Consider the following 25854-nt stretch of genomic DNA (forward strand, 5'->3'; position numbering starts at 1 on the left):
GGTTGCTAAACAAGATAAAGCCCAAAGGATTTAGGAAACGCTATTTCCAGCTAAGGGTGGAACTGAACCTCTAACATGAAGCTGCAGACAGCATTCATACTTCAAGTATTTGGAAGAATCTGGAGACGACAGTGATGGAAAGGGTGAGGACATGTAAACAGAAGAGCAAGGCGAGACAGAAGAGAGCAGACTTCGCAGTAAGGTGTAATATATTTTTGTATTCATTATATCTAACTTCTAAATTCTGAATTTTGAAATACGTTATATAGAATTTAGATGACATTTTATAAGGTCTTAGAGTATCTAAGCATAAGGTCTTTTTCAGTATCAAACTTAATGGTTGACCCAAAACAGCCCTCGGTACTAAAAATAACATATTCAAAGTCATTATGTCCCCAATCCTATTTTCTAAGTAGGGGTGGAGAGGTTACTTTTAGATGGTAATTTATTAAACATGACAATATTTTTTTGGCTGAGCCGCCATGTACAGACGTTCCCTGCAGGCTGCAGTAACGTTCGGCTCAGCGTGGAAGATGGACAGACAGATGGTGAGGAGGACGTCAAATGATGAGACACAATGAGAAAAGGCGGCAGCTGGACACAGCCCGGGGATGCCGCGAGTGAGGACGCCAGACCGAGCAGCCGTTGTCCCCCCTCGCGGCAGGACATGAGGCGTGACTGAGGGAGAGACTAGGGGAACCCCTGAGGTTTAGGGGGTAACGGTGAAAGGGGCAGAGAAAGGTAGGAAGAGAGACTGGAAGCAAGTGGTTTGTCCCAGAGGCAGGAGGAGGGACTGTCACTGCTGTTGGGGAGCCAGAGCAGTCAGGGAGGGACTGGCCACCCCCAGCTCCTGGAGGAGAAAGGGGCAGAGACAGACAGATGGACTGACCGGCAGACAAACGGGTGCTTGCCCTCAGAAGCCGATGCTTCAGAACTGTAAACGCAGTAGGCGTCGGAAACAAAAGCCAGGACAGAGTTCATTTCTCTGAAGAGAGGCAAGGTTAAAGACAAAGTTAAAACGGCAAGATTTACCACGTGGTATTTTTTATACCACTCTTTCCTACACTCTAGGAAATTCCAAAGACCACCCCCACCTACCCACCCCCAAACCTGTCAGCCAAGCAAAGCTGTGCTCCTACCAAGGGTTTCACAGTTCTCACTGGGGCCGCCTGAGAGGAGGCACCGGCTCTGGCGGGTGACAGAATGTTCCAGATGGCATTTCTCCCTCAAGTCTATGAGCTTCTCAAGGTTGGGAGAGATCCTAGTCCTCTGTCTATTCTTCCCCAAGGGCACTTAACACGTAGCCAGATAATCTACACGCATCCTGACGTAAGGAGCACCGAGTAACAGAAGGAGTCTCCGTAGTATGTTTGCGACGTGGAGACGTTGTTCAGGTGATACTTTTATTCTGCAATACACGCCAAGGGCCCGAGATCAAAACCTCACTCAAGAAGTAGCGGAGGTGGTGGAGGGAATATGGGTCAGAAGTGCTGCTTTCTGAGCTCTGTGTCTCATCACTAACGGAGTCACAGGTCATGCATCATCCCCAGGCTGCCCCCTTGGACGCTGTGATACCTCAGTAACAAGAAAGCACTGGGTAAATTTTGGTCAATTTGTGCTTGAGTTTTTTGAGAATGTCTCATCCATATATACCCTGCAGCAGCCCCTACCACAGGGAACTGCTGACAGAGGACAGTTAACCAAAACCTGTCACAGTAAATCTGTCTGAGTCCTTGGTGTGCAGATCAGATGCTGTGTGCTCATGTGATATGGGGACCTGCCATGGAAGTGGCAGAGGAGACACCCATTATGAAAACTTGGGAGCTTGTCTGGGTATTACCCAAGGGCCGCATCCTGTTTCATGTGACCATGTGTCTGTCTGTCTGTCCATCTATCCACATAGTGATTGTATATCTAAGTGCCAGGCATCGTGCCAGGTTTGGGGGAAGGGGAGGTGAACAGGGCACTATTTCTGCCCTCGGAGAACTCACTGTCTATTTTAAGGTACAGAAATAATTAAGTATTATCATCACGCTCTAAGGGAGATGCTCAGATGTCTGGGGTACAGTGGGAGGCCAGGAGAGATTCCACAGAAGAGGGGGCACTTGAGTCTGAAAGATAAACTAGTAGTGGTTTAAACAGGTAGTCAGGAGGGAAGAATAAAGTATTTTAGACAAAACTCTAATTTAAAAAAAAAACAAACCTGCAGCATTTGCAGAGGCATGAAACTTTGTAAAAGCACAGAAAAGGCATCTAAGTGTTGGAGTGACATGCTCAGGCTTGAATTTCAGGAAGACAAGCCTGTTACCCTTGTTAAGGATGGTCTGGAAGGAGGAGGAGAGACCAGAACAGGAGAATATTTAGAACACTGCTGCAAGCAGCCCTTTGAGAGATGATGGCAGTTATACACGGGCAAGGCGATGGGGAGGATGGTGGAGGGGTCCATGTCAAGAGATGTTTGCGGGAGAGAAACAACGGGTGAGGAACTGGATGACACAGGTGCAAGAGAAGTTGTCAAGGATGCCTGAAGTCCCAACAGGGGCCAAGAGAGTGGTTCCTGAACATGGCCTCACTCACCAAGACACAGGAGTAGCCACAGGCTGGACAGAAGATGATGAGTTGAGGCTGGGCCAGGCTGGTTTAAAGTAGTCAGCAGACATCCACATGCAAGTGGCCCGAGACCAAGAGAAGGGCAGGCAAGGTGCAGGGAAAATGAACACAAAACTCCTGTGAAACCCTGTCGCTGGCTGGTCTCCTGCGGGGAGACACAGTTTGAAAACCAGGCTGTCCAAGACAGCAGGCTGCCCCACGGCAGGAGAGCTGCCCGTCACCGGCTGGGTGATGCAGCTGAAGAAGGGGATACCTAGAGTTCCTTCCAACGCATAGAGGCTACTTTAAAACATTTTAAAAAACAGTGGCGAAATACACATAATATAAAATTTACCACCTTAACCATTTTCAAGTGTACAGCTCAGTAGCATGAAGTGTATTCACACGGCTGTACGTACAGAAGTTTGGAAAACAAAAGCCGACAGCTGCCCTGTGTCCCCGGAACAAGGCAGGCTCTGGAGAAGGAAATGAGCAAACGGCCAAGACATCATGGCGGAGCCAAGCCCCACTCCCTCTGATGAAAAGTTCTTCAAACACAACCCTCATCTGCCCTCAAAGTTGTTTTCCTCCAGCTTTCTGCTCTGCAAAGTCGTTTTCTCCTTTGGGGCACTCCCCCTCCCTTTTTTTTTTTTTTCCCTTGGGTGGCAGGTTGCTTTGTTTTTGGAAACTTCCTTCTCTGCAGATTTTGGCCTTGGCTCTGAAGCAAGGCATGGAACACAGAATGGCTGAGGGGTAACAAGAGGACTGCCTGCTCGGGCACAAAGCAAACTGCCAAGGACTCACAACTATAATCATAAACTTTGCCGCGCTGCTATAAATACGCGACAAACCACGGTGACTCATCCGCGAGGACAATGTTCAGAGAGTCGGAGCCATGCCTCTGGGTTGAGAGCCAAAGTTGAATCACTCTCTTCTTCCTTTCTCTCCTTCTTCCTCTTGTTTTCTTGGGTACAGAACACTGCACATCATCCTTCTTTCTCAAAGGAACTCTCCTTGCTCTCTGTATTCATCTGATATCTCTGACAGAATATTTCTTCTTGCCTCTTAACATGTCAATTTGCTATATAAAACATGTCTGATGTTTCTTAAACACTTTGCAAATACTGTAGCTGACCCTGGGAGTCCGTGCATTCAGCTAATCGTGGATCAAATTAAATCCAGAGTTATGAAGGCTCAGGGAATCCTGAGAGAATTTGCCTGCAATGCAGGAAATCCAGATTCGATCCCTAGGTACAGAAGATCCCCTGGAAGGGGGAACGGCTACGGACTCCAGTATTCTTGCCTGGAGAATTCCATGGACAGAGGAGCCCGGCGGGCTACAGTCCATGGGGTCACAAAGAGTAGGACATGACTGAGCGACTAACACACACATGAAGGACCAACTGTACGTCACCATTTTACAAGAGAGATTTGGGCGTCCATGGATTTTGTACCTTTGAGGGTCCTAGAAACAATCCCCCTTAGGTACTTTGGGATGACTGTACTCACTGAAAACACCACTGCAGTTTTTTCACCAAGCACAGACCAACCTTCCCTTCTTGCTTTGGGCAACGGAGGACCAATGGAGGCCTGCTGCTCTGAAAGCTCAGCGGAAGGTGGCTTCCTGCCAGTGGGATGGGGTCCCCTACCTATGTGAGATGCTAGGGGCTGAACTTGTTTCAACTGTGCATCCCACTTGCAAAGTATAGCTAACTGGACTCTGTGAGCTGTCTACTGTGGCTCACCTGGCAAAGCCATGGCAAGGTAGGCTGCCTCTGAATCACCATCATTTGCTACTTTTAATGGTTCACTGCAAAATAAAGTGTGTCCCAGGATGATACATCTTCCTAGGTCTCACGAAGGAGTTTCAGGAAGAACTGATGGGCAAGGCCCAGGGGTGAGTGGGGCCAGGAATTACTTAAACCAAATAGGGCTTGAGGAAGTCAATTTTCAATGGAGTTTTAATAAACTTAAATTCAAACAGCCACATGTGTGTGGTTGTGCTGGCCTGTGAAGGTCTGGATGCTCTGTAATTCCATGGTGGGGTCACAGACTGCATTGAGGAAGATCTGAGGTAGGACCTGTAATCAGGCTTCTCGGAAACCGCCGTTTTCCTAAACTCTCTTCTCCTTTCACTAAATGGACCAAGCCCCACAGTGTGCTGATGAAGGCTGATAATGTGCTATTTGCCCAGCTGGCCTGAGGTCCCTGCAAGCAAAGACTTGTCTACGTCTACCTTCACATTCCCTCAAGGAGCAGCCAAGGGTATATAAAGTGCATTGCAGGACTCAGCAACGAGCAGAGCCCTTTAAGACATCCACAAGCCCGTGCACAGAATCCATCTCTTGTCCATCTGCCACCCTGGAAATGTGCTGTATCTGTGTTGTCCCATTCAGTAGCCGCTATCTACATGCGGTCCAGAGCACTCGAGATGATGCTTGTGTGACTGAAGAACTGAACTTACATTTTATTTTACATTTAATAATTTCAATCTGAATAACCACACGTGACTAGAGGCTACTGTACTGGACAGTACAATTCCACGATGGGACTGCAAACCACAACAGGGAGATCTGACACAGAGGAAGGTGTGACTGGGCATCTCGGCGCCCTCAGTCAGTTCCCTAAACCCTCCTCCTCCATTCACCAAAGCGACATAGCCCCTGACAGGCTCATACTGGCTCAGGTCATGCTTGCCTGGGCTCCTGCCTTGTAGACCCAGACATGCAAAACCACTGTGCCCCACAGAGGAACTCACACCCTTCCACTATAGCCTCAACAGCACTGTAAGCTGGAGCAAGAGATAGCGATCATTTCAAGAGAAGCATCATCCAAGCTCAGGTCACAAGGAAATAATGACCAGAGGATTATTCAGCCAGAGGTGTTAAGAACACAGATAAGCTGGAAACCATGTTTGCTGTGGTCAGGGACAGCAGAGAGAGAGCAATCTCACACTTAAGTGTGAAGTGAGATCCATGATTCACCTGTGATGCCGAGAGAATGGGCAGGATGCATTTAAGGCTTTAATCCTAGGAGCTAGAGGGGTAAAAATTTACAGATTAACTGGAGTACCCTCTTGTTAATCCTCTGCTGTCAGGGGAGGCGTGGTACGTTTCTACATTTTGGGCACAGCATGGGACTAAACAGAATGGATACCCAATGACCATGGTTGGCTTCCTAAAAAAAAAAAATGATCCATTCCCATCACACTTTGACATTTATGATCTGTGTCTAGTCCCCTTTAAAAAATGATTTGAGATCACTTACTCTAAAATGTGCCGACATGGTAGAACAGTGAATTCATTAAGACCACAGAAAAAATAAGACTCATTAATAAGAGAGAGAAGAAAGAGTAAGGCCTATGTCAGAAATCTGGGCTCTGGGAAGCTAATGCAACTCAGTCTGACATGCAGCTCTGAGCTCCTTGCTAGTCAAGTAAACAGGGAACAAGTAAATCAGATATTATCTTACTGAATAATAAAAGGACTCAAGGCAGTATTTTAGGAGAGACATATTTTTTCCTGATCTTGAAATCTGAAGGGAGTTTGTCACACACACAAAAAAAAAAGGACTGGGGACATAAAAGAATTTGATGCAAACTGTCCTTGACAAAAATTTAACAAAGAAAATCAGAGATATTCTCTACATGTTTTTTTTTTCCTTATACTAAATATTCATTAAAAACCAAAAGCGAACAAATGCCCTGAGGACAGACTGTGGATCTGAGAAGGTTTTCTGTGGACAGCGAGAAATAAGCACACTTTCAGGGGTGGGGAATCTTGCAGTGGACGAACGCTGACAATCTAGAGACATACGGCTCTAGTCAACATGTCCTCAACCTCTGGTGTATGGAATGGTTTAAACTGAGTTTTGCTCATCAAATGGAGAGAACACCATTCAGGAGAGCTAACGGGTGTGTGGATGGGAGGTTGCTGTTTTGACAAAAAGCAGGGCGAGTTAATGACCCCAGGCACACAGCCTGTGGGGCAAGGGAGAGTGCGACTGATGTTCTCAGCCTGGCAGGGAGCACCCCAGGGAGCTGGCTGCCGGCTCTAGCCTCTGCCTCCTCTTAAATGGCCATGGGGCCTGTGCAAATTCCTCAGCAGCCTCAACAGGGAGACACAGGAAAGAGAGGAGCACAAGTTTCTTACTCTCGGTGCGGGCTTCGGTTCTGAGAGACCTCGGAATCACTGTCTTTAGGGGACAGGGAGCTCTTGTAGGTGTAGAACACATCTTCGGTTTCAGTGATGTATGTCATCTCGTTGGCAAGGTTGTCCGCAGAAGAGTGCCGTGGCTTTCGGATCTCGTGCCGGAGCCGAGGACTCCGCCTGGTGGGGAAAGTGCAGAGTGAAGTGCTGAAAGCAGATTCTACTTAAGGATTCTATCAGACATCAGTGATCTAACCTCTGTGCCCCGGCCGTCCCAAGGGTGGCTTTGCTGATGCTGCTGGAGTTTAAGAGCCGGTTAATCCCTTACTACACCAGGATCCACCAGCGGCTGCGTGGTCCCAGAGACTCTGAGCCCAGTGGTACAGCCCCTCAACTTTATAAACTGGCAGATGAGACTGGTTTGTGTCCTTTGGGAAGCTGTTGAGTGTTGGTTTAGGGGGAGTTATTCTTCCAAGAGCACTTAAGGTCTCAATGCATAAAGTGGCCAAATTGGCTGCTCATCAGACAATTTTTCTGATTCATTTGTGCAGTATAAATAGAAGGTTTAGAAGCTAAGGTTTTTTATTTTTTTGGGCAAAATTTGAACCTTACTTCAACTATATCCCCTCATGTCAATTTCACTTGATCCAAGAAGAAATGTTTGCTTTTTAAAATAGATCTCTTATGTGGTATTGAAAGTGAAAGTGTTAGTTGTTCAGTCGTGTCTGCCTCTTTGCAACCCCATGGACTGTATTAGCACCGCTCCGTCCTTCCAACAGCAGCAGTAGCTGTGTGTCATGAGGCAAGTCACCCTACCTCTCTGAGCCTCAGCTGTACCCATCTGGCTCCTGACAATGAACCAAATGAGGCGATGTTCTCAGGATGCCTGGGGTGATACCTGGGGCAGCACCTGGGCACTAGTGGTTCCTGCAGTCGGCAACCCTAGGCCGCTGAACTTTCTTAAATTTCATTTTCCTTGCTTTTCCATCTTCCCCTTCCCTTTCAGCCATTTCCCCTTGGGACTGTCAGGGCCTCCACTATTTGCAGTCCCTTTGGGCCTGGAGGATCAATACACTGTGTCCAAATCTGAGCAGAAAGGCTCGTGACTCCTCCGCAGAGGACCTATAAATAGCAGTGAGAGCCAAACCCTGCTGTTCTCTTGAATGTTGTCCTGGCCTCTGCTGCTAAGAGACTTGCAGACAGATTAAGCTGCTACTTTATAGCACACATGGACCACTATAGGATGAGAGCCCACATTTCAGAAACCAAGAGTCAATCTACTCGGTCATGTTATAACTTTCCAACACTAAACACCATCACCATTCCTGCCCAGGGCATCTGGCCCCTTTGAGAGACTCTGCTGGGAGTCCTTTCCCAGCAGTCCTGCACAACCACTCCCTTTCTGCCTGCCTGGTAGAATGTTCCCTAGTCTTGGTAGATCACTCCTAAAGAATTTATAGTGCACCTTGCCTACCAGGAAATGAACAGAAAGCCATAATCCTATTTTAGGGCGGAGTTGGGCCAAGGTTTCCAGCTTGATTCCTCCCTCCCCACATAATGCCTGGCTGTTTTGAAGGCATTCAAAAAATGGCCTGATGTCTCTGAGGAACATTATACTAACAGTACTACTAATAATAAAATAATAAAAATAATTAACAATAACAATCTACCTGATCCTTTTTGTATAGCTTACAAAGCACTTGTACATTGTTAGTTCATTCAACCCCTTTACAGATGGAAAGACTGAGACCAGAGAGATAAACAAATTTGTTAATGAACAGAAGAGCCAAAATCTGAGTCCAGGTCTTCCGGCTACAAACCCAGTGCCCTTACCCACTTCACCAAACTGCCACTTCCTTCCTTTTAAGCCAAGTCCATCAACTTAGAAGTTGGCAGGTTACTTTCCAATGTGCATTTGCTACTGTTGCTGAGGGTCACACATCCTTCTGTCAGTTGTATTACATACATTTACTATGTTTTCTCAAAACTTATTTTGTTTGATATTAATGGGAAACATGAGATTAAATAAAAGTTAAACATGCTTTATCACAGGACTTCTCAAAACTTGAATATGCTAATACATACTACAATTTCAAGAGGGGCACTTCAGTAGGCTATGGTGCTCAAATTTATTTAGACCAAATAACTTTTTAAAAAAGAACATCCCAGGGACTTCCCGGGTGGTCTAGTGGTGAGGTGCAGGTTTGATTTGTGGTTGGGGAACTAAGATTCCACCTGCCTGATGGCCAAACAACCCAAAACATAAAGCAGTAGCAACGTTGTAACAAGTTTGAGAGACTTAAAAAATATATCTATATATATATATAAAAGATCATCCAAACATCATACACTAAAAAAAATGTCTAGCTATATTTGTGCATCTCATAAAAATAGTTACTTCTGCAATAGTCAAATACGCAAATGTAAACTCTCACCATAGACCATCTATAGTTAGGTTTTTATTTTCACTTAGTTTTTAAAAGAAATAAAGTGTTTACTGGCGGATAGTACCAAAAAAAGGAAGACATACCAGTTGGGAGTGATAGGAGGAGACCGGGACGGTAGACTCTTGGTTTCTAAATGTTCCACCGATAAAGATCTCCGCATGGCTGGGTTCCACACCATCCCTCCAATCACCTTTTTGCAATACTGGTTATTTACAGACCTGAAAAACCAGATGCAGGTTCACTTTCTACACTGACATGTTCAACGAGATAGAAGTGATAGCATAAATGAAACAAACAGTCTGCACACGCTCCCTCCCTGACGCAGGGCCAGTTAACACTTCGGTGACCCCGGCCGAGGTTCCCGGGAGTGGAGGCACCTGGGTCAGAGATTCCTTTCTGGGCTGGCTTTCCCTGACGTTATTACTTTTCTTTGGATGAAAAAATATTTTCTTGTCCTTACTACTGCAAGCAACAAAACTGCTTTCAGAATATAACCACGCCTTACCAGATAAGAAGGAATTTCAGGATTAACGTTGAAACACCATTCAAGGAACTTCAAGGAATTCTCACTTTTACTCACACTGGCATGAGTGCAAACATTAACCATCCTTCCCGCTGTTCTCTGTCATTCTAGCTGGCAGAAGCTGTCACCGTAAATCACTCAGAACTCTTTTAAGAGCCGACCTGAGAAAATATGCTTAAACAGCAGAGTTTTGGGGTGTGTTCTTTGAATGTGCCACCCTAAAGGTTACTTTCGGATTTCATTTATACCTAGGTAATTTAAGTCTCAGCTCTCCAGACCCCTCAGAGTATGAATTATTTGAGAGGATGGAGTTGGAAGCTAGTTTCCGGAAAACTCAGTTCTGGCACGTCTAAATTTTAAATTATGTTTTAATACCTTAAAACATTTGACACATTTCCTTGCAGCCTAAAGCCAGCAACCCAACAAAAATCATGACAAAAAACCTCAAAAGAACATAGGTGACGTGAAGCACACCCTCTGGAATATCAATGTACTGATTTTCAATGAGAAATATGGCTGTCACTCTGATCAAAATTTCACAGCAGCATCACCAGGAGAATCTACATCAGAAACCCAATTATTGTTGATTGAAAGCACAGCATCGCAACAGTGGGAGCAAGCCAGATGATTCAAAGGTTGAATGCAGCAGTTCCCCAAAGTATGTGTCACAGGTTATTAATAGGTACTCTTTGGAAAAAGAAGTGTTCCGTTGTCCCGTAAGCTTGGAAAATAACAAACAAGTTTCTTTCATGTGGAAGCTTTCAGAGGCCCAATATGCGACTGTGTAATCGTATCTCTAGGGGTTGGGCAAATCATGCAACCTAAGCCTCAGTTTCTCTATCTGTCAAACAGAGATAATGAGGGATGAGATTTGCCAGTATGCTGAAGCTGGGATTGGTGGTCAAGAACTGTTGACCTATGGCCACCGAGTCACCCTCCATATCCCAAGTGACCCTCAGCTACAGATTAAAGGTGGGGGTAAGGGGGACAAGTTCTCTGACTCTCCCATCCAGAAAGGCCTGTGACTGCTTTGACCAAAAGCAACTGTGCCAGGTCTGGGCCTAGCCTTTAAGATGACCAGCTGCTTCTGCCTTAGACTCTTGCAGTCCTGAGCCTCCGTGTAAGAAGTCCAGCTACCCCGCGAGAGGCCCTGAGAACACACAGAGAGGATGGGGGTCCGGATGAGTACAGCCTTTTGATCGTGCTGTCAAGGCACCAGGTGTGGAGAGGTGGTCCTGAACCCTAAGCCTAGCCCAGCCCAGCCACCAGCCTCATCTCACCAAGAAACCCCAACCCACATACTGCATGGAGCGGAAGAACCATCCAGTCACGCCCTTCCTGAAAACATGACCCACAAGATCTTGAGATATAATAGAATGATTACTACTCTAAGCCACCAAAATCCAGGTGGTTTTATCTGTCATAATGGATAACCAAAAAAAAAAAAAAAAAAAAAATCCTCTGTGTTGGCCACACTTTATAAAAGAAGAAATTGAAAAAGCAAATTAAATTAAAACTGATGTAGATCAGATTCAAAGCCAGGTTTCTTAGTAACCGAGTCCAAGCTTTCAGTTGCTCTCAATGCCACGTCCCAGCTTGCTGAGAGGATTAAGTCCAACCAAAGTAAATGCTACATTCCAGCAAATTATGTTTATAGAAATAGAAGATAGAAATAGAGTTACTGCAGGTATAAAAATACTGAATGGTTTTATAAGCCAAAACCTTGAAAAATATATTTGTTCTTGGTTCATCAGAAAGAGAGAGAGAGAGCATTTAGCACCATAAATACTATCAATGATATCAACAGACATTTACCACTTACTCAATCTAGAATGCTACCAAGTACCAATATAGTAGGAAAGTCACTGAAATGGTCAAATGGTCTGATATAGTCCTACACATCAGATAGGGGTACCATTTTTAGTAATAGCCACATCAAAAAAAAAAATCACAAAAATAAATTTTCCAACCAAACAATTTGAATAATTTGATAGGAAATTTTTGTTTACTTAGAAGGCAGGATAAAAACATATACAAAAATATAAACTGCATGGTTAGTTTAGACAAAACACTATAAACTAAAAAATTTCAATTTATAGATTTATTTTACTGTACTAATCATTAGGTATTTTGAATATCATTCCTATGAATAACAGCATACATGGAATTGCCACTTAAAAAAGAAATAAACAAAATATGTGCGAGGAACAAAGTAAGCACTCAGTAATTGTCAACTGCAATTATTATTGTTACTACCATGTGATTGTTGTATGTCGTATATGTCAGTCACCTGACTCTAGAAATCTTGACTTCTGCTCATTCATTCATTCATTATTAAAGAGCATCTGATGGAATTAACGTTCGGTGGGAGAGGCTGTCTTAATGCCACCAAGATGACCATGACTCACTGCCGTGTGCTTTCTGGTGCTTTCATGGCTGAGTCGTTGCAAATGTGGGTGCTTGGGAGCTCTGAGTAATAGAGTTGAGGAGGCAGAGCAAGCGACAGGAATAGAAGTACCTGACTGTGTGTGGAAGGAGACATCGCTGCCTGTCCCTGAAGAGACTTTCATCTGAGGTTCTAAGATCCACCAGCAGCTCTGGCCCCAGGAGGTGGGGCCTCCGGGGAAAGACATCTTTTTCCCGGAGGATGTCTGCTCCCCGGGGGTTACTAGGACGGGCTTACATTTCAGGCTAGTGTGGAGACTACCTCTAGAGAATACTCACTTTTTGGGGTTCCTAGAGCCCAGAGTCCAGTACTGAGACAGAACATTCTTTTCCTGAGGTAGCAGCTTCTTTGCCTGAAAGAATGTATGGTGCTCGACACAGGACTTCCACAAGTTTTTGCAAGATCGGTAATTTAACATGTTGAAGGCCACTATATGCTCCCTGGATTCCGTCTGGGAGAAAAAAAACAGTAGAGATTTCATCCGCACAGCTGTAGAAGTAGGGTCTCGAGCGCTTTATGCCCACATGAGTGGTAATCCGAGAAGAAACAACAGATAGTGGAAAACTGGCTTCAAAATTCCTTAGGCCACAAAACAGGGTTCTAAGAATATTCAACAGCAGGAGTTGTTAACCATCTTTATGAACATGGTAAAAAAAAAAAAAAGATGACCAGCGTCAAACTCTCTCATCACCCTCTGTGGTCTTTCATGAATGCTTTCATCTCACATCTGTCTACCTTTCTAGGTCGGATATATTTGGAGCAATCGAATAAAGGCTGTCTGATACAATCCTTTTTAAAATTAAGCTCTGGGAAAACTCTCTCCCCTGAAGAAATAATCTTTCACCTGTCAAATGACAGGAATCTGATAACGCTTTGGATCTCTCTATTCGCCTTCTACAAAGCGAGTTAAATCTAGTGCTCACTCAAAATCATCATTTTGATCATTTGCTCAATTTCCCTCCTACTTGAATTCAGGTTTTCTGTTCTCATGTTCAATTACCATCCTGTGCATTTTTGTGGTACCCTGCATCTTGCATGTCGGGCTCGGGAGACCCAGATTCTAGTCCTTATTTGCGCTGAGCTTTAGTGTTCTCATTCCTAAGAGTTCACTGCGGTGTGGAGCCATTTTAAGCACACATTGTCTTTGGAAAACTGGGAAGTGGCGCAGTGACAGTAAGGGAAAAATATGCAGCCTAATAAACCAGACAGAGTGTGGTGTCATGGTAAGAGCTGGCAGCTCAGATTTATAATGATTGGTTCAAATTCCAGCTCTTCCACCTTGCTAGCTGTGGATTCTCTCACCTCTAAGTCGCTATTCTCCAAGTGGAAAAGCAACCTGAGTTATCTGGAGGGCTGTGGATCCCTCCTATGAGACATACACTCAGGGCCACCATGCATTTTAAACCCATCAAGGGCAGGAACTGACCTTGTTGACTTTCACCACTATCTCTGCAGTGGGCTTGGCCAGGGGCTTTGACCAATGGCACTTCTACCTAAATCAGATGATTCCCTGAGAAGTGGGCATTGCTGTGTTCCAGCAAAAAAGGTAACTCCAACTAGGGGAGGTTAAGTAACCTGCTCAGCTGGGCAAGTGGAAGAGCTAAGGCCTGAACCCAACATCTCTGGCTCCAAAGCAAGCGACTTCCCCAGCCAGATAACAGAGTGAATTACAGAGAGAACCATGGGGCCCTCTGGATCCCAATGCCCACTTTCTTTCCACTGCTTGCTGAGCTCTCTCTTCCCTGTTACACGTATGACAAACGCCTTCACCTACCTAAGGGCTAAGAGCTAAAGTGGCTAAAAGCAAAGAACCAAAGCGAGCAGAGGTTTAACTCACCTGTTTTTGTCGCTGATGTATAAAGAATTTTTTCCTTTTGAAAGAAATTTTTAGAATGTTCACCCTGCCAAAAAAAATAAAACATGACACAAAAAAAGCACATCAGGGAGCAGCCGGGTTGCAGCTGACGCCTCTCGGTGTATGCCCTCTAGTCCATGATCGTGATGGCCAGGGGCTCTCGGCTTCCTAGACTTTGCTTCAGCGCAGAAAGGATGGCGGCCCCATGGCCCCGGCCAAACACCAAGTAGCTGACCGAAGCCGAGTGTCACACCACGGCCACTGGATTATGATGTAGCTCTTAAATAACAAGGACCATGGGCAAGGCGCTCCCTTTGCTGTCAGCTGTTCTGTGACGCTGCAGCTCTACGGGAGCTGGTGTGTACCTGGGCAAGACAGCTGAGGGCAGTGTGGAGCAGTGGGAGGAGCACAGACAGACCTGGATCCACCGCCCAGCTGCTTTGCAACTTAAAAGCCTCTTAATAGCCATGTGCCAACTAGCCTATTGTCTGCAGAGTAACACAATTAGAGCCACCAGGAACTGAAGCTTTATGGTAGCCTCTCTACTAAGCCTTGCAACAGTCCTGAAAACTACGTATCGTCATAACCAGTTTTCAGATGAGGAAACTGAGGCTGGAAGATAACCTGTAAGCGCTCAAGATCATTCAACCAGAGATGCTTAAAGCCGGGATCGGAGTATGTACTCTTAATTCCTCCAGCAGAGAACCTTTGGAACAATGGGGACAGCGCTGCCTTTCTCAGATTTGCTAATGTTGGGTCTCCTCAGGTTTTAGACCAGAATCGGGCACTTGACAAAGCTTCAATTAATAACTCAGGAACTGCACAGAAACTACAACTCCTGCTCAGAGGACGTTCTCTTGAATTCTGGCTCACGTGCCACCCAGGAAGGATTCCTTAGCACCAAAACCTGCCTTGTGCTGTTTTTATCCAGGTTTCACAGAGTATCCCAAACCACAGGGTGACCACAGGGGAAGGCGATGGCCAGTAATAACCAGAAGAATTTTCCCAAGTACAGAATCTGGATGAATTGTAGAGGTCAGAGGTAAAAACTTCGGAGAAAGTCTCTGTGCCTTCTTTAGAAATAAAAGTTTAAAATTAGAGGTACCGTTACTTTTGTTCAGCATATTTTTAAAGCATGATTCAGAGAATAATTAGAACTGGTTTGCACTTACCAAGGATAGAAACTTGTGCAAATATATTTTCGGTAGACAGCGATGCCCGCAGAAGCAATTCCAATCATTAGATCTAAATTGTGCAGATCCTGTAAAATAGGAAGACCTCAGATTCACAGCAAGTTACTGTCATGCTTATGGCCTCTGGTAACTCAAGCACCCACGATTTTATAAATAGCACTAAGTATAAGCTCCAAAAGGAAAATTACAGGAAACAAGCAAAAATCTCCTCTTAACAGATAAACTTAAGATCTAAGTACTTAGCACCAAATTCTCCTAAAGTGAAAATATATTGCCTGACAGCAACACCTGGGTCCTGCCAGTTTACAAAGTTATTAGGCAAGCTCACTCATTCCACAGAATCAGAGAAATGAACATCTGCCTTTATACTTTCAATAATTAGTATCAGACACCGTATTAAAAACAGAAAAGCCTCGCCCCCCACACTGCTTTAAACAAATCTCAACTCCCATCACTGAAAAGGCTTTAGCTGTAGTATAGCACTGCTGATTCTAAACCCAATGAAGAAATAAAACACGGCTTTTAGATCCAATACATTCAACATTTTTAAGAGCCTATGTGCTAGGCACTGTTGTAGATAATTAAGATGACAAAAGAAAGATACAGTGACAAAAGCTGTTTTAAATCAGTTAAAGAACAAGAAATGAAAATTTTAAAATAAAACAGTTCCATCATGGGGAATTCCCTGGCAGTCCAGTGGTTAGGACTCAGCTTCCACTGCTGGGAACCAGGGTCTGATCCCTGGTTGGGGAACTGAGATCCTGCATGCTGTGTGGGGTGGCCAAAGAACAAAACAAATCAAAGGAAAACAGTTCCTCCGCCTGAGTCATCTATATTCTATTTACCCACTCGAATACTCATAATTTTATTTTTGATGTGGGCCATTTTTTAAAAGTCTTTATTGAATTTGGTAAAATATTGCTTCTGTTTTTAAGGTTTGGTTCTTTGGCCCCGAGGAGTGTGAGATCTTAGCTACAGACCAGGGATTGAGCCTGTATCCCCTATGCTGGAAGGTGAATAACTGGGCCACTGGTCCACCAGGGAAGTCCCTCTTAATTTTCAAGAAGAGGCAGAGTTACCAGTAAGTGTGAACCTTAGGTCTGTCACTTACTAGCTATGTTGGTTTGGGCTACTGAGCCTCACTTTTTCATTTTGTGCAATAAGGATTATCGAATCCACCTCTAAGAGTTTTATCAGGTTGAACTTAGAGAACATAAGAACGTAGAACAGGGCCTGGCATGCGGTAGGGATAATGAACATTCATCTCCTTAACCTCTCAAGAGATAGTGGAATGAATCCCTTATGAACAGTGACGTGCATGTGGGGAGTTGGAGAAACTGACCAAAGCAAATGCTGCTGACACGTGGAGCATCCAGAGAGTAATCACGACTGGGCACCCAGCTGAAATCACACGCAGAAAGCAAAACCAAACTGCAAGCTGAAAACCAGGGTGGCATCAAAACATGATACTTGGAATCAGAATACATGGAAATATGAGGCAGGTGGGAGAGAAAATTAGCAAACAAAATAAAAATCGAGTGCAGAATAAAGCAATAAATGAATGCTTTGGGTGGGCCAGTGACATGGGTCTCAAATCTCCTAGTTGCATGGTGCTCCCGTCTGCACCACGCCCACGGCAGCAAGGACAGGTACTGTTGGCTAAATTCAGGCCCATCTCCACACCTCCCAGCTCGTGGAGCAGGACTGTGTGACTAGTCCTGGCTAATGAGCTATGATCAGAAGTGATGCATCCCTTTGGGGCTGCAACATTTAAGAGCTGGTGTTCGGCCCTCCAACTTGCTCTTCCCTTGTGACATGTGTGAAGTCATGTGTGAGGACAGTGAAGCCACCAGACAGAAGCAGCCTAGCCGCCTCCTTACTGCTCGGAGGAGGGCTGCCCTGGAGAGTCACTAGGACCCATGCAGACTTGAACTACTGAGGAACAGGCTTTGTGGTGTCAAGTTATTGATTTTCAGGGGGTTTTGGTTGATGCAGCTTAGTCAAGGGTAACGCAACTCTCTCTATACCATGGGGGTGTCAGGCAGACACGTCATCAACTAGCCTCAGGACCCTCATGAGATAGACATAAAGCCTACCTCACCACTGAAGGAACGGTTTCAGACAAAACAGTATTTGCAAATGGAATAAAATTTAACAGTCAAGTCCCAAAGTTGATGTTTTATAAGATCTGGATCTTTTTCCTACTTTATTACCTATGTCATATGCTGTCCAATGCACAATTAAGGGACTGGAGCAACAGAAATGAAAATACCTCCACGAATTACAAAAATATTACATAAATGTAAAGTCTGGTCATTTACCTAACTTCCCTGAGCCTCAGCTTTCTCACCTGTAAAATGGGATGATTAGAACATTGATCTCCCAAGTTTGCTATAAATGAGAGGTCTCTTTACATGAGACCTATGGTCACATATAAAGCATCTGGAACAATGGCTACTATGGGCTAGGTATTCAGTTACTATTTGTTTTCTTTGGATAGGATGTAGGCCAATTACAGGTAGAAAATGTAAAGGTCAGCTGCCAATTAGACTGAAAGACGAACTTCCCATGTCAGTAGATGCCCAATATGTTGCTGGAGAAGAAGAGTGGAGAAATAATTCCAGAAAGAATGAAGAAGTGGAGCCAACACAAAAACAACGCCCAGCAGTGGATGTGACTGGTGATAGAAATAAAGTCCGATGCTATAAAGAGCAATATTGTATAGGAACCTGTAATGTTAGGTCCATGAATCAAGTTAAGTTGGAAGTGGTCAAACAGGAGATGGCAAGAGTGAACATCGACATTTTAGGAATCAGTGAACTGAAATGGACTGGAATGGGCGAATTTAATTCACATGACCATTATATTTACTACTGTGGGCAAGAATCCCTTATAACATATGGAGTAGCCCTCAAAGTCAACAAAAGAGTTGAAATGCAGTACTTTTGCGCAGTCTCAAAAATGACAGAATATCTGTTTGTTTCCAAGGCAAACCATTCATTATCTCAGTAATCCAAGTCTATGCCCCAACCAGGAATGCTGAAGAAGCTGAAATTGAACAGTTCTATGAAGACCTACAAGATCTTCTAGAATTAACATCCAAAAAAGATGTCCTTTTCATCATAGGGACTGGAATGCAAACGTAGGCAGTCAAGAGATACCTGGAGTGACAAGCAAATTTGCCCTTGGAGTTCAAAATGAAGCAGGGCAAAGGCTAACAGTTTTGCAAGAGAACGCACTGGTCACAGCAAACACCCTCTTCCAACAACACAAGAGAAGACTCTACACATGAACATCACCAGATGGTAAATACCGAAATCAGATTGATTATATTCTTTGCAGCTGAAGATGGAGAAGCTCTATATAGTCAGCAAAAACAAGACCAGGAGCTGACTGTGGCTCAGATCACGAACTCCTTATTGCCAAATTCAGACTTAAATTGAAGAAAGTGGGGAAAATCACTAGATCATTCAGGTATGACCTAAATCAAATCCCTTACGATTATACAGTGGAAGTGAGAAATAGATTCAAGGGATTAGATCTGATAGACAGAGTGCCTGAAGAACTGTAGGCAGAGGTCTGTGACATTGTATAGGAGGCAGGGATCAAGATCATCCCCCCAAAAAACAAATGCAAAAAGGCAAAACGGTTGTCTGAGGAAGCCTTAGAAATAGCTGAGAAAAGAAGAGAAGATAAAGGCAAAGGAGAAAAGGAAAGATATACCCATTTGCATGCAGAGTTCCAAAGAACAGCAAGGAGAGATAAGAAAGTCTTCCTCAGTGATCAATGCTAAGAAACAGACAAAAACAATAGAATGGGAAAGAGCAGAGATCTCTTCAAGAAAATTAGAGATACCAAGGGAATATTTCATGCAAAGATGGGTACAATTAAGGACAGAAATGGTATGAACCTAACAGAAACAGAAGATATTAAGAAGAGGTGGCAAGAATACACAGAAAAACAATACAAAAAAGATCTTCATGATTCAGATAACCATGATGGTGTGATCACTCACCTAGAGCCAGACATCCTGGAATGCAAAGTCAAGTGGGCCTTAGAAAGCATCACTATGAACAAAGCTAGTAGAGGTGACAGAATTCCAGTTGAGCTATTTCAAATCCTAAAAGATGATGCTGTGAAAGTGCTGCACTCAATATGCCAGCAAATTTGGAAAACACAGCAGTGGCCACAGGACTGGAAAAGGTCAGTTTTCTTTCCAATCCCAAAGAAGGGCAATGCCAAAGAATGTTCAAACTACTGAATGATTGCACTCATCTCACACGCTAGCTAAGTAATGCTCAAAATTCTCCAAGCTAGGCTTTAATAGTTTGTGAACCATAAACTTCCAGATGTTCAAACTGGATTTAGAAAAAGGCAGAGGAACTGGACATGGAACAACAGACTGATTCCAAATAGGAAAAGGAGTACATCAAGGCTGTATATTGTCACCCTGCTTATTTAACTTATATGCAGAGTACATCATGAGAAACGCTGGCTGGAGGAAGCACAAGCTGGAATCAAGATTGCCGGGAGAAATATCAATAACCTCAGATATGCAGATGACACTACCCTTATGGCAGAAAGTGAAGAAGAACTAAAGAGCCTCTTGATGAAAGTGAAAGTGGAGAGTGAAAAAGTTGGCTTAAAGCTCAACATTCAGAAAACTAAGATCATGGCATCCGGTCCCATCACTTCATGGCAGATAGATGAGGAAACAGCGGAAACAGTGGCTGACTTTATTTTTCTGGGCTCCAAGATCACTGCAGATGGTGACTGCAGCAATGAAATTAAAAGACGCTTACTCCTTAGAAGGAAAGTTATGACCAACCTAGACAGCATATTAAAAAGCAGAGACATTACTTTGCCAACAAAAGTTCGTCTAGTCAAGGCTATGGTTTTTCCAGTGGTCATATATGGATGTGAGAGTTGGACTATAAAGAAAGCTGAGCGCCGAAGAATTGATGCTTTTGAAGTGTGGTGTTGGAGAAGACTCTTGAGAATCCCCTGGACTGCAAGGAGATCCAACCAGTCCATCTTAAAGGAGATCAGTCCTGGATATTCATTGGAAGGACTGATGTTGAAGCTGAAACCCCAATACTTTGGCCACCTGATGCGAAGAGCTGACTTATTTGAAAAGACCCTGATGCTGCGAAAGATTGAGGGCAGGAGGAGAAGGGAACGACAGAGGATGAGATGGCTGGATGGCATCACCGACTCGATGGACATGGGTTTGGGTGGACTCAGGGAGTTGGTGATGGACAGGGAGGCCTGGCGTGCTGCGGTTCATGGGGTTGCAAAGAGTCGGACACGACTGAGTGACTGAAGTGAACTGAACTGAGGAATGAGCTGAACTGAACTGAGGAATCAGAGATCAAATTGCCAACATCCGTTGGATCATAGAAAAAGCAAGAGAGTTCTAGAAAAACATCTATTTCTGCTTTATTGATTATGCCAAAGCCTTTGACTGTGTAGATCACAACAAACTAGAAAATTCTTCAAGAGATGGGAATACCAGACCACCTGACCTGCCTCTTGAGAAATCTGTATGCAGGTCAGGAAGCAACACTTAGACCTGGATTTGGAAAAACAGACTGGTTCCAAATTGGGAAAGGAGCACGTCAAGGCTGTATGTTGTCACCCTGCTTATTTAACTTATTATATGCAGAGTACATCATGCAAAATGCTGGGCTGGATGAAGCACAAACTGGAATCAAGACTGCCGAGAAATATCAATAACCTCAGATATGCAGATGACACCACACTTATGGCAGAAAGTGAAGAAGAATTAAAGAGCCTCTTGATGAAATTGAAAGAGGATAGTGAAAAAGCTAGCTTAAAATTCAACATTCAGAAAACTAAGATCAAGGCATCTGGTCCCATCACTCCATGGCAAATAGATGGAGAAATGATGGAAACAGCGACAGACTTTATTTTCTTGGGCTCCAAAATCACTGCAGATGGTGATTGCAGCCAAGAAATTAAAAGACGCTTGCTCCTTGGAAGAAAAGCTATGACCAACCTAGACAGTATATTAAAAAGCAGAGACATTACTTTGCCAACAAAGGTCTATCTAGTCAAAGCTACGGTTTTTCCAGTGTCATGTTTGGACGTGAGAGTTGGACTATAAAGAAAGCTGAATGCCAAAGAATTGATGCTTTTGAGCTGCGGTGTTGGAGAAGACTGTTGAGAGTCCCTTGGACTACCAGGAGATCCAACCAGTCCATTCTAAAAGAAATCAGTCCTAAACCTTCATTGGAAGGACTGAGGCTGAAGCTGAAACTCCATACTTTGGCTATCCCATGGAAAGAACTGACTCATTTGAAAAGACCCTGATGCTGGGAAAGATTGAAGGCAGGACGAGAACGGGATGACAGAGGATGAGACAGTTGGATGGCATCACCGACTTGATGGACATGAGTTTGTAATGGACAGGAGTTGGTGATGGACAGCAAGGCCTGGCGTGCTGCACTCCATGCAGTCGCAAAGAGTCAGACACGACTGAACTGAACTGATCATCATAATAAAAATTGTCATATTTGAGCACATAATAGGCTCTAACTTGAGCAGCACGAAGATTAAACAGTAGAAACCTTGGCTCACTAAAGAGTCACTTGGAAAATGGAAATCTATACATTTTCACCTCTTTAACCATGAGATGGTCATATAAAAATTACTTGTTTCAAGCCTGCATCACCCTCCAAGAGTAAAAAGTCTTTAAGTACAAAGGAAAACATGAAACATGAAGAAACCAAGTGGATAGTGGATAAATAACCAGCAAAACTTAATATTACTTTATAAACTTTTCAGATACCTTAAAAAAAAAAGATCTTTTTTTATTTGAAACTGGAAAAGTTTCAAAGCAGCTTTCAGATGTTCAGAAATTAAAATTGAAAAAACTTTTGAATTACATGCCGAAGGTACCTACCCTACCGCTGTGCAGCTCCACTCCGTAGAAGTCGAGGGTCCGAGCTATGTTGATAAAGCAAGATTCCGCTTCTGATTGCTTTAGCCCACTACAGAGGTAGAGGGAATACCCAGTGTTTATCCAACAAACAGAACATTAACCCCAAATTTTAAAGCTAATAAAAATCTTAAAAAACTGGTACCATTATACCATTATAGTATAAGGTGATTAAATGCCTTACACGGTTCATCTTAAACAACTGAACCCCCAAAGCTACTACACCAGGTTTTTCTTCTTGTCCACTGAATATGACTTCATTCAGCCCTCATGTTCCTATATTAAATAACACCTCTAATTTAGTGGGTTCTCAACATCCAGAGACAAAGACTGTCACCTTCTGCCATCCCCACCCCACTTTTTCCAAGTTGCTAAATGAGCACATGCTCTTTAGGTCTTTCGGCCTTTACCTATCCTTTTAGCAGCAGCCTCAAACTTCCAAACGTCACTGTACTATTTTAGGATGCTGGCTCCTGCATGGGGAGCAATTCTGGGAGAGGATTGGCAGTGCCTCTTTGAAGGCACACTGGTTGCTTAGGCCTTTGTTTTTTACAGCCTTCCTGAGAATGTGAGGTCCCTTGAAACCTGGCCTTCTGGGTCAGGGTGGCCCTTATTTGACCCGGGCTGAATGGAACCACTGCAGCGTGAGGAGAAAGGAGGCAAGGGAAGAGGAGGCCGGAGTAGGGTGAACTTGCTGGAATGGAGGCTTGGCCCGAGGCAGCTACAGAAGGCTGGTGCTGCCCTCTGGAAGGAAGGCGGATTCACCAACTGAACCATTGAGGGCTGGGATTTACCCAGCCTGACGGCACTTAGGTCCACCTGCCTGTCTATCTATTCAACACCACTTAAGGGAACAGCCCATTTCATTAAATGTAGGAAACTGTTCAAAGATTTGTTTGGTAGAGTCAACGTGTGGGGCAGCCAAATTTACAACAGGCACTTCCTTCATGAATTAATGGATTTCAATGACATCCTGAAGGAGAACACAGCAAGTCATCCCGAATTCTCACAGGATTCCACACTTTACAGAAATGCTAGTTATGCCAAATATATCTGTCACCATAAGAGCTCAAGGTCCACAAACCTCCCACCTCTTGAAAGAGCGTTCACGAGCAAAAGCCAGAGAAGACGACGTCAAACCCAAGGGGATGTGAGGTCTGATAGCACCGGCCTGAGGACCCAAAGTAGGTCACCCGCCCCTCCTCACCTGTGCTGCTCATGTAGCGACTCCACCTTCGCTAAGAAGTCCTCGTTCTGATCCGGTATGAACTGACTATCAGAGAGATAGCCCGGAGGATGAACGGAAGAATCGTAGTCTCCAAAATGAGCTATCAAGACAGAATGAGGGGAAGGGCACCTTTTCAATGCGGTCTGTATTTATAAGCATCTACAACATCACAAGAAAAAAAAAATCACCGGAAATACTCTCTGCTATTAATATCAATGTCTCCCATCCCAGAAGGAAAGGAGATGAGTGAGGTGGTTGCCTAAGTGAATTTCATCCCCAATTTGCAAAGTCAGATGCAAGGGTATTTCCTTTACATTTACATGGTCTGGCTCACCCTCGACTGCCATCACACAGAAGGACAGCTCTTTGAGACCTGGGCTGTGATGAAGGGGTCTGTGTTCTCCTATCACTGCTCCTTGAGGGCTGAGAATAGCTCACATTCATCTCTTGAGCCCTGCACCGAGGCATGGCACACAGTAGGTACTTGGGTACTTGGAACTGACCTATACAGAGGCTACTGCAAAGTTCAACTTTGCAAGGGGAAAAGGGCAGACTTGGTCACGGGTGGACCACAGGCCAGGAAGGCCAGCCAAATGTGGCTAAGCTGTGGACAGGAGTGTCAAGGCTGTAGTATGTAAACCCAAGTGTGGCTTACAGGTGAGTCTGTTCATGGTGAAGTGCATGACAGTGCATGTACAGGAAGTAATTTAGATGCCCTTAGGCAGGGTCCCCATCGAAGAAAGCTCGAGGAAGCCTTAGAATCAGCTCATCCAAACTCCGAGTCTTGACGGAAAAGAAAGCTGAGGTCCAGAGATGAGAAAGGACCTACCCCTACCACAGAGCCATTTTTCAGCAGTCAAGGCCAGAACCCAGCTAGAGCTCCCATCGTTCCACCAGCCTGCCTGCCAGGCCTACGAGCTGCTGCTGGCCATTTGCGGATGACAGTGGTCTTGTCCCCAGAGGGAAACCAAACACTGCAAATGGCTTTCCTGAGGTCAAACAACTGTAGGCAGAGTCCTATTAAACTGAAGGCTGCCCAACCCCTGTGCCTTTCTGCAAACACAGAGCAAGTTTCTCTCTTTAGTCAGGTCACTGACAAATATCTGTACTTACTATAGGACCAAAGAACTCCCTCTAGGGGGTTCTGTAAGGGTCAAAGGCCATTATATAAAAATATGTATTTTCAAAAACTTTGTTCTTTGACCCTCACAGACCGTTGAAATCTTGTCGGCTACTCTGCAATGACCTGTGCTAACCACTAGGGGGAAACAAAGTTAAACAGTCTTTGGAAACCATCTGCAAAGCACAGGACAGTTTCCACATTGAATTTAATGACCAATGACATCACCTCACTAGATGCTCTTGATAACCTAGTGACAGGCATTGCTTTTATCCCCATTAAACAGATAAAGGAACTGAGACTCAAGGAATGAACCTGCCCACTGCTGCCCAGGCTGGTAACTTGGAGCCTAGACTCTGACCACAGTCCATCCTCTTTATCTACTTACTGTACCACACGCCCTAAACTCCAGAGCAACATACTTTTCTATTTGTGGGGAAGCAACACATAAGAAAGCTAATTATAGCAAGAAGAAAAGGAAATAAACGCTTATGTGGGAAATACCTTGTCTTTTAAGTCCCATGCATTCTTCTGGCTGATATTTTGTATTCTGCAGGACAGAAAGTGTCTCAGTACTCAAATGTATGGCATGTCAAGCTTTCCTGTTGGGAAAGCCCTTGACTTGCTATTCGCCCTAGTCCAACTTGATCTTGGAGGCTCTTCTTCGGGGTCATCACTAGGAAGCTTTTCCACACTATGTCCCCCTGTACCTCCTATCCCCCCCGCCAAGGAGAACAGAGAGAGTGCCTCCCCCGTGTCCATCCTCACTGCCAGCATCAGCTGGTCCATCTCTGTCTCCCACCAGGCTGCAGACCCCTTGCAGAGAGCAGTCATGCTCTCTCTGTACAACTTGGGGCTGGTGCAGAACCCACACATGGCAGAGGCTCAGAGACGGTTATAGAACAAATATGTTATTTTCAAAAACTTCATTCTCTGACCCTCACAGATCCTTGGTAGGCCACCAGCAAATTTGCACCATCAAGTCCTTTCAGATTCTTTACCCACAGATCACTTTACTTTTTATCTAGTCTGAACATGTGCTTTTGGTTGGCTTCGCTGTCCACTTGTAGGCTTGTCTTTGTGTCAGATGTCTCTCTGGGACAATCTGGCAAAGTGTATCAGATAAAATTTAGGCTTGCTCTTTGATCAAGCAATTTCATATCCAAGAATTAATCTTACAGAAATATATGCACAGAAGTGTAAGAAAATATGTAGGTATATATACTTGAGGGTGGACAAATAAGAAACTTCTACTTAAAACTGCTCATCTGACAACTTATGATATTATTAGCATGACAGTCATGCTCAAATTTGCATTGCAGCTAGTTTAGAGTTTTTAAATGC

General features: G+C 44.3%; 1 protein-coding gene across 7 annotated transcripts in view; it reads right to left on the reverse strand.

Moving 5' to 3' along the window:
- Positions 1 to 25854, reverse strand: part of PTPN3 (protein tyrosine phosphatase non-receptor type 3) — a 115398-nt gene that overhangs the window by 33684 nt on the left and 55860 nt on the right. For 6 of the 7 annotated variants that reach the window (XM_081526146.1, XM_081526160.1, XM_081526171.1 and 3 more), the window contains 7 exons: positions 23370 to 23490; positions 22127 to 22214; positions 15181 to 15269; positions 13991 to 14054; positions 12432 to 12604; positions 9268 to 9402; positions 6741 to 6917 (listed from right to left, as the gene is read on the reverse strand). In XM_081526146.1, coding sequence (XP_081382272.1) covers positions 6741 to 6917; positions 9268 to 9402; positions 12432 to 12604; positions 13991 to 14054; positions 15181 to 15269; positions 22127 to 22214; positions 23370 to 23490 — 847 coding nt within the window. Of the gene's footprint in view, positions 1 to 6740; positions 6918 to 9267; positions 9403 to 12431; positions 12605 to 13990; positions 14055 to 15180; positions 15270 to 16543; positions 16640 to 22126; positions 22215 to 23369; positions 23491 to 25854 lie in introns of all 7 variants that reach the window. The other variant, XM_081526137.1, reaches the window with a different exon arrangement.

The sequence above is a fragment of the Giraffa tippelskirchi genome, chromosome 1 (assembly GCF_054371585.1).
Source record: "Giraffa tippelskirchi isolate mGirTip1 chromosome 1, T2T-mGirTip1v1.2.pri, whole genome shotgun sequence".
NCBI lineage: Eukaryota > Metazoa > Chordata > Mammalia > Artiodactyla > Giraffidae > Giraffa > Giraffa tippelskirchi.